The 18,067-nt window shown below is 42.0% G+C and overlaps 1 protein-coding gene across 1 annotated transcript; it reads right to left on the bottom strand.

The window, feature by feature from the left end:
- Window positions 1-12,705: 12,705 nt before the first annotated feature.
- On the bottom strand, window positions 12,706-16,686 carry LOC124708071. The gene is made up of 12 exons (XM_047239757.1): window positions 16,577-16,686; window positions 16,267-16,473; window positions 15,646-15,729; window positions 15,414-15,532; window positions 15,231-15,332; window positions 14,606-14,725; window positions 14,442-14,507; window positions 14,299-14,365; window positions 14,132-14,185; window positions 13,478-13,570; window positions 13,061-13,093; window positions 12,706-12,971 (listed from the first exon to the last, which is right to left on the bottom strand). Exons 1-12 carry the CDS (start codon window positions 16,682-16,684, stop codon window positions 12,873-12,875), a joined length of 1,152 nt encoding a protein of 383 aa, XP_047095713.1. The 5' UTR covers window positions 16,685-16,686; the 3' UTR covers window positions 12,706-12,872.
- Window positions 16,687-18,067: the final 1,381 nt, after the last annotated feature.

The following is an 18,067-nucleotide window of genomic DNA, read 5'->3' as shown; positions in this document are numbered from 1 at the left end:
ATGGATCAGCACAACGAGGCCATGACAGCAGCAGAGGAACTTCTAGTGGTGGTAGGATCTTCTGCTCTTGAGCATGGCGAAACACGCGGCCGGGATGCGGTCAGGCTTCATGCCTAGAAGAGGAACAAAGTCATGATATTTAGGAGTACTCCCTGCGAAAAATCCCAGCAGAAGAGACTTGCAGTGGTGTTTGCGATAGCGTCTGAGAACTCGGGGTCGGAGAGGATGCTGCACCAACGCATGCCGACAAGGGAGGCACAGGGGAGGGAGGATGGCTTTGGAGGGAGGCGGAGGATCTTCGTCAAGCAGGGGCACCAGTGCCGGCCAGGAAACTAGCATTGTCGTCGTCGAGGACCTTGGACCAGGGATCGTTCGGTGTTGCGGAACACCCCTGCCGCTTGGCATCCACACATGCCATGGTTGGGATGGTATCACCCCTGAAACAGCAGAAGCAACAAATAAATGCAATAATCAACGGACATACTTCTTTGATCAACATAGTTGCAAATTGCAATACATATCAAATCCAGTGGACTGGTTACTCCAGCCAATGTGCGTCACAAAATATCCAACACAGAGCAAGCATACACCATGCATTTTCCCCTTTAGACACAAACTGGTATGCTCAGAATGAAGGGGAATTGGGTGGTCTTACCCTGAGGAATCTGAGCATGATCCATCATATATCACCTCCCCCTGTCGCAGCACCCTCTTCTTTGTCCACTGTCTTCAGCGAAGTAAAGTGTAAGTAGGGTTTAGTTACAAGGGGAAATCAAGCCATGGTTGCCTAATTTGAAAATGAAGCTATTGAGAAGCTATTGATACACAAACCATGCTGTCTAAAATGAAGAGAAATTGGGGTTTAGTCAGGAGGAAAAATGTATCAAGGACTTCCCGCAAGAAAATATGAGAGAAGAAGAGGAAAGAAAAAACTAGAATAGGAGAGGAAGGAGAAGCGGCAGCCTGACCTCGAATCGTTGGTGGCTGGCAGGGAAGGGGCTGAGGGCGCCAGCGGCGCTCGTTCGGGTCTGGCACCCGTTGTGTAGTGGAGACACTGGCGACTGAGGAGAGCTGAGCTGCGCTGATAAAGGAGAAGGAGGCACCTATCTTGCAAAAAAAAAGGGAGAAGGAGGCACCTCGAATATCTGCTTGGGACGGAGTGGCTGAGGTCGCCGGCGGCGCCGCTCACCCTCTCTCTCGCTCGGCTCCGACCGCCGTTCTGCCGTGGGGATAGGTTAGACTAGCCCAGCATGGGCCTATTTGTGCAGTCTAAATAAGCCCAGCCCAGTCTAAGAGCTAAAGCCCATCAATAAACTCACGGAACCCTACACACGAGTTTCTTTATTTTTTTCCTTTTTTAAAACAGGGAAAGGGCCGAAGGATCTTGATACTGCGTTCATTTCATGGGTGGGATACAAATTACAAGAAGGTCAAAAAAAATAAACATAAGTTTTTACTATGACCTGCAAGTTTACGATCCTGAAAATTAGCGTCAAAAAACAATCCTTTGGCCGGCTAGGCCACCGGGGAGGAGAGAGGAGCCGGGCGCATGGATGGAGCTCTCAATCAAGGAAAAAGAGGAAGGAGAGAGAAAGACGAGGCATAAATGAGGTTAGAATGTACGTACAAGGAGTAGGAAAGCTCGTTATGAGTTCTTGGACGGCCCTATCTGTTACGACTCGGCTGCCTACGTCCCTTATCTTACCTCTTTCTCGGGGCTGCTACACTTTCCTCCCAAAACCAACAACCGAATGGATTCTCGTAGCTTCGCAGGTACCTCCATGCCCTGCAAAGGTCACGGTCATTCTTGACTTTTTGCGGCTGACATGGGGACCATCGTCTGTCTTCTACTCTGTTTCGAGTAAGCGTTCAATTCAACATAATCCCACCAGCCCGACTTACCCTTACCGCCAGTTTCATTTTATAAGAGAAACATTAAAACTGTAATATACTTGTGTATGTTACTTCATTTTGTTTTGGAAAAGGAATCGAATTTACAATTAAGGTCTAAGTATTCACTGCTAAAGTGGAATGCTCGAATTTACAGTTCACGTTTGTCCCTCTCCCTTTTGTCAATGTACGTCTCAATTCTCTTTGATGAAGATATAGATGGGGTTTGGGGCAATCCATTTCTAGTGCAGATAAAATATTGAAAAATCAAATTTTGCACACGACATATAAGTGAGAAAATAAATAATGACAAATTTTCTCTTTGCAGATACATATAAGTACTAAGCTAGTGTGTTGCTATAGGTTAATTTTTTAATTAAATATAGTTATTTCAAAATCCTGACTGGAAACCTAACAATCATGTCACTCAATCCCACTAAACCGAAACATTTAACGCACCCCAAGAAAATCTAGTTGACATTTTTCCTTCTTATCCCCACCAACCTCGAGAGAGCTTCCATTATATTGTGCACCACCCTTCCACCCGTGGGTGACGATGCCCGTGTCTCCCTCTCCTGCTATTGTATACCTCTCCTGCTACTCTGCTAGTGCCTTCATGGTCACAGGTGGTGCCCTTACCTCCCACGGCGTCGGCCAGGACGTGGCGACTAGCAAGAAAATATAATCTGGATGTGGAGAGGCACCTTCTGCCTCAAATGCAATCCTTGCCTTGCCACTACCAGATTATTTCTAGGACTCTGCTCTCTAAAGTCTGAAAGAGCCCTCCAAGGCAATCATTCCATACACTTGTAATTGACTTGCCTATGATTGATAAATATCCATTGGCTTAAATATTTCTTCACTTTATTTAATCTATCTTTGTTGGGAAAATTTATTACATTTTTTCCATTTTAAAGAAGGGTGCCTATTTGTTGATCGTCGTAGGTGATCCACAAACTAGAAATGTCAACTTTTATATCTTAATGTTCTTTGAGAATTATAGTATATGTACTTCGTTATTTTTGCCCACATCCTAACCTCCACAATTATTACGTAGAATAATAAAGTTGTTGATACTATTTTTAAAATTACGCACTATAGTGTTTAGTTTCAGTAAGCATATTATGTTCTGCTCTCATGTTATCTCAAAATATAGAGGACATTTATGTTGGCATAGTTTCATTATTGCAACAAATACAGGTGGCCATGCTCTACTTGACAAAGAAGGTATTGATGTATTTATCGTTGCTCTATTTTTCATATTCTGCTTAGAGCTTTCTTCTTCTCCGTTGCATGTCTATCTGATTTACACCCTAAATTAATGCATCAAAGCTTTATTTATGGGTTAGGATAAACCAGTTCAAGTGGAAGGGAATATATCTATTTTTTCTTCAACCATGCATTTTGAAATAATGGGTTCTTTGTATAATATGCTTACTGAAACTAAACACTATAGTGCGTAATTTTAAAAACAGTATCAACAACCTTATTATTCTACGTAATAATTGTGGAGTTTAGGATGTGGGCAAAAATAACGAAGTACATATACTATAATTCTCAAAGAACATTAAGGTATAAAAGTTGACATTTCTAGTTTGTGGATCACCTAAGACGATCAACAAATAGGCACCCTTCTTTAAAATGGAAAAAATATAATAAATTTTCCCAACAAAGATAGATTAAAGTGAAGAAATATTTAAGCCAATGGATATTTATCAATCATAGTTCCTTTGAACATGAAAATAATGGAATAAGGACTCAGGGTCAACAGAAGCATGTGTACGGCGGTGCGCTCATCCTAGTGGAGCCTGTAACCTAGTTATTTTTTATTGGGGATGCCATACGTAACCTAGCTATCTCTATCTCTACTATATAAAAAGGACGAACGTGTTCTGTTTCCTCCGGTATGAGGTTTCGTCAACCATATTTTCGGTAAGACATTTTTGCCCTCCCACCATACCATCAAGCAATGCATCAGCGCGCCATAAATGTTGCCCATTACAGGACGACCATCATGCAACAATAACCAGTTTTCAAGCAAAGGAAATAAAATTGCACGAAAGGAAATAAATGTTCGTCAACCATATTTTCGGTAAGACATTTTTGCCTCCCACCATACCATCAAGCAACATTACAGGACGACCATCATGCAACAAGAACCAGTTTTCAGTCAAAGGAAATAAAATTGCACGAAAGGAAATAAATGTTCGTCCACCATCACTGTACCATACAGGCAATACAGGCAAGAAATACATAGATTACATTCCATCACCATCACCGCCCATAATTCGAGGGCATCATAAAGGAAATAAAATTACAGGAAAGGTAAACTCTTGAAATTTATAGATCTCGCACCAAACTGTGATCAGAAAATCTCTTGGAAAGGAAAGTCCCATATCAGAAAATCTCTTGAAAAGGAAAGTCCCATATCAGAGAATCTCTTGGAAGCATATAAAGGGTACCTGAAAGCATTTTTCCTCGAGAGATCTCCTGGAATTCTTGTTGCTCTGTTCTATTCTGCCTCCGTGTCGATTTCAGGTTTGGCTGCAACTCCGATAGAGGAGCACATCCGCACAAAGACTACGGTACAGGTAACACTGAATTCAGACTCGATCGTATCAAAGACTGCAATTCAGATGATTTGTGATGTACTATACTACTATGTTTGGTAGCGCATCTTTTTCTTTCCCGGTTCTTTTCATGAACACACATTTGAAGTTCACACATATCATGCTTTTGAATTCCCGGTTCTATTTCATGCTTTCAGATCTCATGTTTTAATACCTTGTGTGTGATCAGGGAGTATTTCTCATCAGGTTTACGGCCTCTGTTGGGATCATCAGGTTTAGTGGAGGTACGTAATCCCACTTGTTAGAATAGCTTTTGAATCTGCAGTAATAATTAAACAAACGAGTGGCACGTTTAAGCGTCAAGAAAATTCAATGATAAATCAAAACTGAGAATCAAGGATCCAGTGTACAAAATAGATCCGATTTCAACCATCATGCATAGGACAAATGAACTTCCAGGGCTGGATATAAGAGTGGATCATGAACATACCTACTTTCATGGAAAAGGTTCATTGTGCTTTTCCGAGTAACTACAAGAGGGTTGACATGCATTTGCTGAAACACCTGTAATTTTATTGTTAGTGTATCATCTCGCATGTCCTAATCTAACTAAAAAGGAAGAACATCCATGTTATGCATGTCCTAAGCACAATAAAACATCATGTCTTTCCCTCTTGTTACAAGGAATCAATAAAACATCATATGATATTTAAGCTCTCTATTTGCTAGACAAGCTGAACATAATATGTTGCATTTTTCTGTTAGCCTGAATATTCTAGCGATGAATAATTTCTAAAAATTGTATGATCCGTTAAATGAGTTTCACTCTTATCTATACAGTGGTTCCTATTTAACATAAACCTGACATTTTTATATTAAGATAAGATGTGGCTCATCTTAGTTCAACGCCTACTGCCCAGACCTTTGCTTTTTGATTGCATTTTGCTTGATGGCCTGGTTTCACAATGGGATCAGAATATAGACATTACCATCTCTTCCGGGCTTTATCTTCCTATCACATATATTGATCCCTTCAACTGGTCACCAGCTGTTTAAACTTAGATGGTTTCCTGATGCCATAAGAAGAGGAGTCTAGCTTACCATAGCCAAGTGATGTGTCTCCTTTTTCAATTAGATATGGGTTATTTCTTTGGCGAGGAGCTCATCCAGGGCTTCCCCTGGAGGCGCTAGGGTCAGGCCTGGAGGTCACCAAGAGGCGCTAGGTCCTGGAGGTCACAAGGACGCCAGTTGGAGGCAAAGCACTACTTCCTCGTTCATTGCTGCGTCCAAAGATCGTAGAGGTCGCGCCTGAAGACAATGGTGCTTCCAGATCTCAATTTTAGTCCACCTGAAGAACATGAGGATGTCAATCAACCAGGTACTGAACTACTGATCAGCACACGTCAATGAATTTCTAGCAATGTTGTCATAACAATCATTAGTAAAATAAGTGGAAATGATGAGAAATATTCTACAACATGATCTAGCAGCAGTCGTATCTATACCATGTATAGCAGCACATGTTCATTGCTTACATGCATGATTGATACAACTAGAGGTAGAGGACACCATGACATGTGCTTGTACGATTCATTGCATTTGATCATAGTTCTGTCGAAAGTTATAACAGGAATTGATCAAATTCCCATTCACAGATCAAAGACAAGAGGTTTATTCAGACCATGCTAATGGATGTATAAACAGAATAGAATATTGTTTATCCAGGAAATCATTCAGCTTAGCAGTAAGTACTTCAATACATATTGACTCGGATGACACACGTACTGGTGGCCTGGTGCTAAATTACTGCTTGTTGTTGTTACAATGATTTAATTAAGGTAAGCCGCAGATGTGCCCTCGGCTACTGTTCATTAACATGAACTATCTGTTCTTTTAGTAACACGCTTAACATGAATTGATCAGGGTGGAGATGAATCTTTACCTTTAATTTCAACATTTGCAACCACAACCACATTTTCCTGGTTAGAAATGACATCAAGAACAGTGAATTCCCAAGAATAGGTGGGTACACCACTCCTTCCTTTTCCTGTACACAAAACAGAGGAAATAAGAATGAAGGCTTGCTAATGTTGACAGCAGATATTCAAACTTTATACTCTGAAACAAGATACTGAAGACAACATTGGAGTAATGTCCATACTCTATAATGTAAGCTCTGTATAAATTAATTTCATGTTCTGATCGTAACTGTCATTCCCAGCAGGACATTTCTCCATTCAAATTACTCTAGGAGTACCTGACAATGAACACTAATGGGCAGCAGCAATAAGACTTGCATATAAAACATGATGCATTACAGAAGTACAGAAGCAGTGTCGTCCTTTGATTACTGTTGTACGGAGTACGTAACTTTGATTAGAAGCAAAGTGCCTGGAGCACCGAGCATGATTACGATTGGAGCTCCCCATCAATCTGGCATGCTTGGAGATGGGAGCCGCTGCTACCTGTCGCCCCAGGTGTCCCACTACGTCGCGCTGAACCACCACCACCTCGTCCAACCGCCGCTCTCGTTGGCGGAGCTGCCGCATCCGCTGGAGGCGCTGCCGCAGGCGCTGCAGGCTGGTCGGCCGAGCCGCAACTAGACGGGGCCGTCTCCTGGGGCCGCGCCAACTTCAAGCACAACAACCTCTCCAGCTTCGTCAGGCAGCTCAACAGCAATACAGTAGGAAGAGACGGCCGCGAGCGAGCGCGGGAGACGGCGCCGACGCTAGCTGTGGGCGACGGCTTTGTCCGAGATCTGGGAGGAGGTCTTCTCCGGCTACGATTTGAGCTCCGCACCACCACCACCACCACAATTGGAGCTCGGCCCTCACCTCTGCTCCAAAAATCGACCACCGCCGGTGCAGATCTGGCTGTGGGAGGAGGAAAAATACGACCTTTCAACTCGACCTTGATGCGGCACTTCTGTTGGAGAGAGCGGAAGAGGCGACGAAGCTTCAGGAAGAGTGCGGCGACGCACGCGGGCGCCGGCGACGCGGGTGGGGGCCGGCGACGCGGACGGGCGCCGGCGAGGGAGGTGAGAGACGGGGAGAGGGGTATGCGGGCGAGAGGTTGAGAGTCGGAGCGAGTGGGCGACGACGGGCCTGTCGGTGCAGGGGTAGAAAAGGAAACTCGTAAAATTAGATAGCACAAAAATATTTGACCGTGAATCCGCCGACGTCTTACAATTCTGCACGGAGGGAGTAGATATCAGTTTGAGACGAAGCAAAGTCAGAACCAGATTTGTCTCCTCGTTAGAGGACCCAGATTCGGCAGCGTATCTATCCAGAGCAAAGATACACACACTTGACGAGAGAGAGGGGCAGTCTGTGTGTATTTGCATCTTGTTGTCAGGGTACTCTGTGTGTATTTGTGTTTTAAAATCATAATTTAAAACTATTAAAACTTCTTGATAATTTGTGAAATACAAAATTTATCATAAAAATATCATGAAATTCTAGACAATAAGTATTTTGTCTAACATTTCTGGGTAGATACATCTCACTCGCTTCATGACTACTTAAAACTGAGTTTACTCGACTCGACATCAACGTCGCTAGACTCCAGCATGTGAAGGAGCGGAGTACAAATGCAACACAATGGAGGTTTTATTTCTAACGAAAATCACGCGCCTAAAAATCAAGGCTGCGACCAAATTGCTTACCCAGATTCATCAGGCGCGGGCCACCGTCGAAGACAGTAACATAGCGGTGGGACTTAGAGGAATCGCATGGCGGAGGGCGCGGTGGGATGGCTTCCTTCCGTTTCTGCTTTGCTGCCGCGGCGGGCCCTCCTGCCTTTGATTTCCGTAGCACCCGGGCAGCCTTGGCCCATTCACGGGATAAGTTGACGCATTATGTTTGTTTGTCTAAAAGAAAGAAATTTTTAAAATTTAGCTTTCAATAACCAGTCACGGTGAATCTAAAAAAGTTAGCATTACAAAAAATGTTCATATTGTCCAACAATTGTTCACGGACATTCAAAAAAATGATCATTATTTTACAAAAATGTTCTATGTTCGAAAAAGGTTCACCAATTCCAAAAACAAGTTCATGCATTTTAAGAAATGCATGTGTGTTGTAAATTATATATGTGCATTGAGAAATAAAATTTAAAGACCCGTGGCAACGCACGGTCATTTGTACTAGTTAGATATAAATGGAAATAACGTACGGGGCATTGGTGGGTAATTTTGTGTAACGTAATGTCAATAGATTATTTCGGAGATCTAATGGCTGTCATTGGCTATTTAATTATATTAACGGCCAGATGTATCTGATTTTTGTGGGATTTTCTAACGGTTTGGTCTATTATACAAATTCTATTTGTTCAATAGACCTTTGTCAATGGAAATACAATGGTAAGAAAACAAATTAGATAGAAAAAGTCAATAAAATAGGGGCTTATATTGGATTGGCATGACATAAATCCAAATAGGACTCCAAAAATGCTAATTACTTTTGTAATGGCAATAGGAATGATATTAACTCCTATTTATTTATTATCTATGTTACTCCCTCCGTCCCAGTTCGCAAGGCAAAGTTCCAAAAAATATTTGTCCCAAAATGCCTCACCTCCTAGGCACATTTGCATTTAATGTGGGAGTAAAACTGATATATTATTGCATGTAAAAGACTCCTTCTTTCGTATCCCACCAATTAAAGGGTAGAAAATAAAGTTCTTTTTAATTTCCCAATTAATTGCAACGCCGATGTTAACGTTTTTACGTGGAAATTTAGAGCCAATAAGAATTCACCTTGGGCCAAGATATTTGAAAATTTTGCCTTGCGAACTAGGACGGAGGGAGTACGCCAGATGTTCTATGGATACAAGCTATTTAATGTTCCAAACGCAAATTTTGTGGATTCTGGACCATGAGAACTCTTTATTTTAATCTGTATCTTTTTACCAGTAATAGGAATTGGTATTTATCCACATTTTGTTCTCTCCCTATCCATAGGGTGGAGGCTCTCGTATCCAATTATTACCCTAAATAGGTTTTTTTAACCAGTCCGATCTATTAATGAGAAAGTCTAATTAGATCTATCTTGAATTTTTGAGAACCCTTTGATAAGGCGTTCAAGGGGTTCTCAAATAAAACATAAAAGAAAACCCTTCATAAAGGGTTTTCTTTTATCTAATCATTTAGATGTTAATATAAACGAACCATAACTATGTAAACATATTCCTAATAGATCGATACCAAAATAGCATATCCAAATTATAAGAAATCCTCTCGAAGCTACAAGTGCAGAATTCGTACCCTTCCAATTCAGATTTGTTCTACTAGCGGATGCCCCTTCGCAGCCACAATCTTCGCCCTTAGCCAATGCGGCCACTTCCGACCGCTGCAATTTGCACCCGTAGCGGACCCAACCACTGTCGACCGTCGATATTTTCATATGGGAGCAAATGATTCAGTAGTGAATGGCTTAATCTACAGGATTTACTCCAAGAAAATTGGGGAATTTTATAATATACCACACTTTTTTTTGATTCTCTATTATTTACCACATGACCACCACCTGTCATTGTCACTGACATGTGGTGGTCACATGATAAATAATAGAGAATTAAAGAAAAGTGTGGTATATTATAAAATATCCCAAGAAAAAATTTGAACCGTTTGATCACAGTATATCCATAAGAGCATCTCTAAGAGAGCCCGTAAATCCCGCTAATTGAACTTTTTCGGCGGATTTACGGGTCGGGCCGAAACGCGCGCAGAACAGAGCCCGAATACATGGGTCGGCCCGAATATGAAGTTTAGGGGCCCGAAAAACTCCCCGCATGGCCCTATTAAAAGGGTTCGCGAAGGGGAGTTCGGTTCGCAAACCCTACTCCCCTCCGCCGATGCAGCCGCTCCGTCGCCTAGCTCCGCTAGCTCCGACGAGCAATTGCTGTCTCCCCTCCACCGCATCGCCGCCCGTAGAGGTCCGCATGGCTAGCCGCGGTAGCTCCGCTAGGGGAGGAGGAAGCTTGGGCGGTGGGGACTCGCCTCCGCGCCCACCCGTATTCCGCACGGAGGAGGAGCGGCGGAAATGGGTCCGCTCGAAGGGCGCGCGCAAGCGCAGCGCCCGTCGGTGGACCAACTGGGCGCTCACGCCCCCGGGGAAGCTCGCTAGGTACGCGCTCGGAGGCGAGGGGTCCTCCTCCGGGGGTTCGCGCCGCCCCCTTCGTCCGATGAGGAGGAGGAGGAGGAGGAAGTGGAGGAGGCGGAGACGGCTGTCGTCGCGCAGCCGACTAGGACGGTCCTGTCCGCCGAGGACTACGTCCACGACGACGAGGAGGAGGAGGCGGTCGTCGCTCAGGTGGCGGCCGTGTCCGCCGTGGAGGCCCAAACCCGCTGGCGCCGCGAGGAGGCCGACGCCGTCCGGCAAGTCCAGGAATACGAGGCGGCGCGCCGTGAAGAACACGTCTAAAGCATTTCTACTAGAGATGCTCTAAGGTTAACACCTGGTGTTAGGGCACTGCATCTAAAGCATTTCTTTAAATTACATTGTCAAAGTAAATCCTTTTATTGAAATTTAAACATATATAGGAATCAACCAATCGTACTCATGTACTCCAATTTCCTGTGTATTTAAAAATAATTTAGTTTATTTCCCTCCTTTACCTAATTGGCTTGCCAAAACGTCTAAATAAAAATGAACGGAGGGAGTACAAGATTTCCTAGAGAAGTACGGCTACAATAGCACTTCTCTATCTTTGATGTTAATTTATAGAAAACTATTCTAATGGTTACAGCAATCCTGGTAATAGTTTCAAAATAAATATTTTAATAATTACTTCTATAGCCATACAAAATCAATTGTATCCAAAACTATTTTAAAATAAGCGAGTAAAATGGGACAGAGATTTAGTGCACATGGGCACCAGTGATCCCTATTTAAAAATAATAAAAAAATTACTTTTCTAAGTTTCATAAAAATCTGAAAATAAATTATGATGTAGCAAGTATTGTATTCCGCAAACGTGCAAATTTTCAGCTGAAAATAATTTGTATTTTAGGCTACACAAAAATAACAAATTGTACATCTGAGTATAGTGATTCAGATCTTCAAAAAAAAATCAGATTTTTTCATTTTTGTGTAGCTCGGAAAACAAAATATTTGTATTTGAGATTTTGTATGTTAATGGGATACATCATCAGATCCTTTTAGAATTTTCCTACAGATTTTTTTAAAACACATAAATCTAATTTTCAAATTTTTTAATACGGTGAGAGAACTAGTGCCCAAGATCCAAAATGACTTTTCAAGTAAAATGATACTATTTATTATTATATTTTCCTATAAAATCACAAAATACATCCAAGAAAATCTCAGTTGGTCAATTTAAGGTAAATACATAGGAGAAAGGGTGTCAAAACATAGGAAGCAGGAGTTTTAAAATCCACTGGGAGCTCATTTCAGAATTCCTACGAGAACAGGTCTTTGGTGGCATAATAACATTTTGAGTATAATTTTTCATGTGATTTGACTTTTTTTTACTACAATTATTACTATAGCTCATATGATTTTGTTATTCCTCCAACCAAAAGAGTATCTCTGGAATTAAATTAGCACAAACATACCAATAGAATAGGACTTGTTCTAATCCCAGCATTTCATTACCTGGTCTTCATGCAGGATCATCTGATGCAGCATCCAAAATTCCAAACTACCACGAGATGCATGGAAACTGGCCTTCATGCCATCACCTCAGGAACCAATTTTTCTCCACATGATGTGTAAATTCAGAACCAGGGAAATGGTCTTTTGACAGTTTATTAGTTCAAATGGAGCACAATTACATCAGAAAGTACAGCAACACCCCAAAAAGAGAAGTGGTCGTACTAACCTTAGGATAGCAAGAATCTTTGTTTAAAAAAGTGATCAATTACTAACTTCTGATTTAAAATTATCTTGGTCAACTAACACAAGAATTAATTTGAACCTCGAGGATTTAGCGCGCCACCCTACATTTCACATTGCACTGCCAAACATTGTTCAACCTTGCATCTAAATTATGAGATGCTTGTTTTGAGGTTAAATCATATGGAAGAAAAGTATGTGACAAACTGGTTTTTTTCTGTAATACTTACGATTAATAGAACTGCACATACATATGCGTTGTGTCACTATACAACTTCAGCTAATGGAGAACTGAAATTAAATTACAAGATTGTGTGCCAGCCCTTGCTTAGTAATAGTATAGGTTCTTGCTCCGTTTCTCCGTGTACTAATCCGTGCCCCACTTGTTCTTATAGCTCTTGAGGGCAGACCGGTGTGTGTAAGTCAGCAAAATGCCTATAAGGCTATAACTAATTGTTTTGCTATGAGGCCCAACATGTTCTGCTGTAACATGGTCTCAAGTCCGATCTTGAGTCTTTGGGCCTTTATCTCATGTCAGATCTTTAATCCAAAGTATTCAAGCTTCGAAAGGATCCAGCCACTCGTCATCTTCCCTTACAGCTTTATCCCACCGTTCTTTGAACTTTTCCAGCTCAGCTGACGATTTCCTTCTAATCTATTGAAATAAAAGAGGGACGCAATTGGCATTAGAAAATATAAAATGAAGCACATTGATTTAGCAAGAAGAGAACATATGTTACTCACTTGTGTCCGTAAATCCAAAGATCTTCGAGGTATCTATATCAAGAAAGAGAAAAGTCAGCAATAGAGTAATCGAATGGATTTTCATTGTTGATCAGGTGATAATAGTAGGCTTAGAGCAAGCAAGGCTAAAATGGGCACCAACTTCTATTTAACAGGAAAAAGGAACCAACTTTGGGAAGGCGTAACAAATGAAAGTAAAGTATTCTTGCTTCTTTGGCATGCAAATGATCATTAGCTAGATATCAACTGATGCTCCTTCATTACCACTTATTGATTCAATTTTGTAATTTTAGAGAAGAAATCGGACAACAAAAGATGTTCATTCTCTCTATAATTTCAGTTCATATCAGAATGTCAACAAACACATATCCAACATAGCCACATCATTTTTTCAAAAGAATATGACGATAAACAGACCTTGCTGCTATGTGATGGTCCACCTAATGATGGTATCCCTTGATGGACAACATACTCACTGTCAATCACACCAACCTTCTCAGCTCGGTCACCCTGAAATCACATGTCACTAGATGTATAAGTGTTTTGGTTGCTTTTATTATTCAACAAACCTATGCTTACAACAGTCATCTTTATTGACAGAGATGCTAGCTGTAATGTAAAGTTGAAGAAAAACAACATAATAATTAAAAATAGAGGAACAAAGCTAAGCTATTGGTACTATCAGCTACTCCCTCTGTGCTAAAACAAGTGTCTCAACTTTTTCTAGATACGGATGTATCTATAACTAAAATGCTTCTACATACATCTCTATCTAGACAAAAGTAAGACACTTATATTGGAACAGAGGTAGTAGAAGACTAAAAGCCATCTTGAAATCACTAATCCATCAATCTTATCATTATGTTGGGATAAATAGCAGCTAATAAGAGGAAACAAGCACAGTGGTTTGCATATAACATCCCTGCTTCTAAGTTACTTTGGCATGTTGGAAAATAACATATGTAGGCATGTAACACCGTGTCCTTGAAATGCAAAAAAAAAAAAAAGAGCTGAAATAAATTTTGAAGTTTCATAGAGCAAACCGACGTGAATTTGTACTATCTTAAGTACCTGAGCACAATAGCCGAGCTTCATGTCCAAGCCCCATCCATGAATCAGGTCATTCTGCGAGATCAGGACATTAAAAGTTGGATGTGCTATTAAGATTTACAACCTTCCAGTCACACTTAAATATGATCATACGATGTATTATCGAGCAGGTTAGTTAGAATCTGTACCTGTATTAGATGCCATACACATTTCCAGGCTGCACGAGAAAAAACTGGTGCCATACCTTCAACCCACCTATCAAAGAATATAAGTTACGGTACCATAAATCAACCGAGGCAGTTTACTGGAACACGATAAGCACAATTTTTACCCTGTGCATGGAGGTCCTTTACTGTCATCAGAACAGTTCATGCTTGGACGATTGTCGTATACTCTCCTACAGAAACAGTAAATAGGTTATCGAGTGCACAGGAAAGAGTTGAATATGGAAGTAAGTCATATCTCGGGATGTAAGAATTAGAAAGACACGAGCACCTATGCACTTTTGTCATCTTGTTGCGGATTGTGATCCGATGGTGGATATCTGTTGATAGATCAGGGTCCAAAGCAGGCTGTGTGATTTCTAAGCCTTCAGAAACCATTATATCAAGATACCTAGGAAGAGAAACATGGAAAATGAAAAGGCATCTTTGAACAGAAAATGCAACACAGCAAGACATACCCTCAGAAGCAACGATAACCAAAACAAGCCGATAGCTCTCCACTCCAAGTACATTGTCAATAAAAAGCATTCATTTAGGAGTTTCAAGATAAATCCATACCCCCAAAATGTCCAGAATAAACAGTATTTCACAACCGTTGTCAAATCGTTGTTTCATCATTACTCAGGCCATAAGGATAGGAGGCCCACAGTATTCTAATTAAACATGTTCTGATATGGTTAACATGGAAGATGAGTTTCGATCACATAAAATACTTAAACCGTGAAGTACATCCGAACTTCACAAAAAAATACCTAGAATAGTCGGGGAGTGTGGTTTTGTCAACAAACAGGTAATTTTACAAGTATGTAGCTTATGTCACTAAACTTTGCTACGATGACGTCCTAGTCAACATTTGAAACCAAAAAGATCATTGTCGGCATGATGAAGTCCCATACCTCCGCGGATCGAATTTCTCCACTCCAAGGTCTTCATCCCATAGAAAGATGAAGTCATAGATAGCCACGACACTAGGATGCAGAAAACGCTTGGCAAACCACCTGCAGCAGGGACAACGCTCATATCCACAAAGCGGTGATACCTAATTCGGCAAAACAGACGGCAAGCTATCTGCGGTTTACCATTTTGTCTGGTTGGGAGCAAGTACGTGTATGGCCTTATCGCTCCACTCAAGACCACGCCAGCCATCCACGTTCCCATCGTAGTGGAACAGCATGACCGTGTAGCTCTCATTGAGGAACTGAACAAAGTGAACGGTGAACACGTATCAGAACAGAACAGAACAGATAAACCTTCCTTCACTAAGAAAATATAGTTTCATGTCGAATGGAAGAATTTGGGATGAACACGGACCTTACGGGCCATGGTGTCCACATTCTGCATCTGCTCAATGCCCACTGCCATCGCCAGCAGAGCCTTGTACCTATCGTTCTTACTCTGCAGGTACAAAGGAGTGGTGTACATTAGCAACAGAGTGGCCTAATGAATCGGTCACCTAGAAGAAACTTTTTGCCGGGACAACGTAACCTAAGCAGTTCATAAATTAAGATGTCAGGATGCTGGCTGGTACATCTGGGATGAAAGTTAACAACCAACAGGGGTCTGGCTTTCATTTTAGCATGGTCTGAGCTGAATGAATCAGCTAATCACAATAACAGTAGAAAGACTAACAAACCTTTAGAGGCAGCTGTACAGTGATACCGCGAATGGATTGGTCCCAGTTAACCAGTTTTGATACGCTAATAACTGAAAATATGTTGTCAACACATGACAAACACTCACGCTCTTTGTTTCGGCACGCTTTCAGGTAACTGAACGAAGCTACTGAACGATGGTAATAACCTTAAGAGTAACGGAAATTCAGACATTAAGTGGCACCACCGTGTGCGTGTGGGATTAACTGATGAATGAATCACGGTAACCGCAGGAGCAAAGGTGTGGAAGTCAGTGGGGTTAGGTAATCTCTCACCGCACCTTGGCGCTGGTTTTGGTCGCGGCGCCGGCGGAGTCCCAGAGCGGGCGGAGGTACATGTCGGAGCTGGTCTCGACGATCCCCCTTGGCAGGCCCTCGGCGCCGGTCTTGCGGCTCCACCTGCCCGCCGATCCTCCGCCCCGGCGACCCCCTTCCCGGCGCCGCTGCGTGGCCGTGGCGGCGTCGAAGTCGGACCTCCCGAGATCCACCTGAACGGCAACCAGTGTCAGTCAGTCAGTCCGCAACTCAGGCTCAGACACACACCGACAGACTCGCATCAAAGATAACCAGGGAAGCTGAAAAAGATGGGACCTTTAGGTGGTGGTACTGAATCTGGAGGGAGGCGACGAGGAGGAGGGTGAGGAAGGCGGCCAGGTACCCGCAGCCGCAGGTGGCGGCGCGGCGAGGTGGGTACTTCATGCCGCCGCCGCCGCCGCCGCCTCTTGGTCTGTAGCTAGGCGGAGGTGGAGAAGATTCTGGAGGGTTCTAGAATGGTGAAGAAGGTGTCGGATTGGGGATGGAATGCGAGCGCGGCGCGCGCCTAATCTAACGCCGACGATTGGATTGGAAGAATGCAAAGCTGGGATACACAAACAAAACAAAATCAATTCATTTCCGAATCGGGCTGGTTTAATCTTAATCAAATCTCCTCGTACGCTTTTGGAAGGTTGGTCGGGTTCACGAGTGGGTGGGTGGCTTTGTCGTGATGGGATGGCCCCACCTGTCAGCCAGCCAAAGTCGGTGCCTAAATTAATCGATTAAGATTTAATTAATTGTGTGCTGTAGTGGGTGCAAGACACCTGCCCCGGTCAGTTTCAGTGTGCCGAGCTTAAACGAGTGCATGACACCTGTCCCCGTCACTGGCCTTTTTTCCACGATATTATTTTCTCCTTTCACTAATATTCAATATTCTCAAATATTTGTGACCTTTTTTATTTAATATTCTCAATCGTCACCTTCTATGTAGTACTTATGTGATTCTATATGAAGGACCAGGTGTAAGTGTACATTGTCTGTATGTGTGCTTTTGCTAATTAATGATAAGTTCTATGCACTAATATTTTTTAAAAGTTTATATGAATGAATACTATACATAGGTAATGCTTGAAATCCATGTGTTGGATTCAAGTGTTGATGCCCTTTATATAAAGGTTTACCTTATGTTTTGTCATCAAGATCGTCGATTTGAAAAGTTTTTTGTGTGGAACTCAATTTAGCCATGTTCTACCTTATTTGTTAATCAATGGATGATCAAGATATTTATGACCGAGATATTATGATAGAGCTTAAGGAGATACAAGTTATGACCAAGATATTTATGACCGAGATATTATGATATGATCTTGCGGTATGGTAAGCTTTGTCAGTTATGCTTCATGAACTAAGCCATTATATATGTGCCTTTGTGTTTTCTATATGGGTTATGTTTTTTTTCCTTGGGCATGCATCAAAAGCAAGATCTCATATAGCTCATAAGACGATAACATCAAGTGATGACCGTCATCAAGTTATGGAGCCTTAAGAAACTTCCACTCCTATCCTTCGTAATCTTGGTAGAAGAAACAGAGAGAACCCTTAAGAAACTCTCAGCAGACATGTATGTCAAAAGTGGAAAATGAAATTCATCATAAAAAATCCTCATCCTTGTGTAGCCGAAGGGTCTTCCGATCTGCTCATGTGTCCGACCAATTCCTCATTAGCAATAGCACAAACACATCCATGCTTTATTTCATCAGTGATCATACTATAACTTCCACCATATTCACCTTGCAGATTGTCAACCACTTGGAGATAGTCTGAAAC

This window comes from Lolium rigidum, chromosome 4, assembly GCF_022539505.1.
Source record: "Lolium rigidum isolate FL_2022 chromosome 4, APGP_CSIRO_Lrig_0.1, whole genome shotgun sequence".
In the NCBI taxonomy this organism is placed as follows: domain Eukaryota; kingdom Viridiplantae; phylum Streptophyta; class Magnoliopsida; order Poales; family Poaceae; genus Lolium; species Lolium rigidum.
Note: the sequence above shows the minus strand (reverse complement) of the source record. Positions and strands in the feature narration are given on the sequence as shown.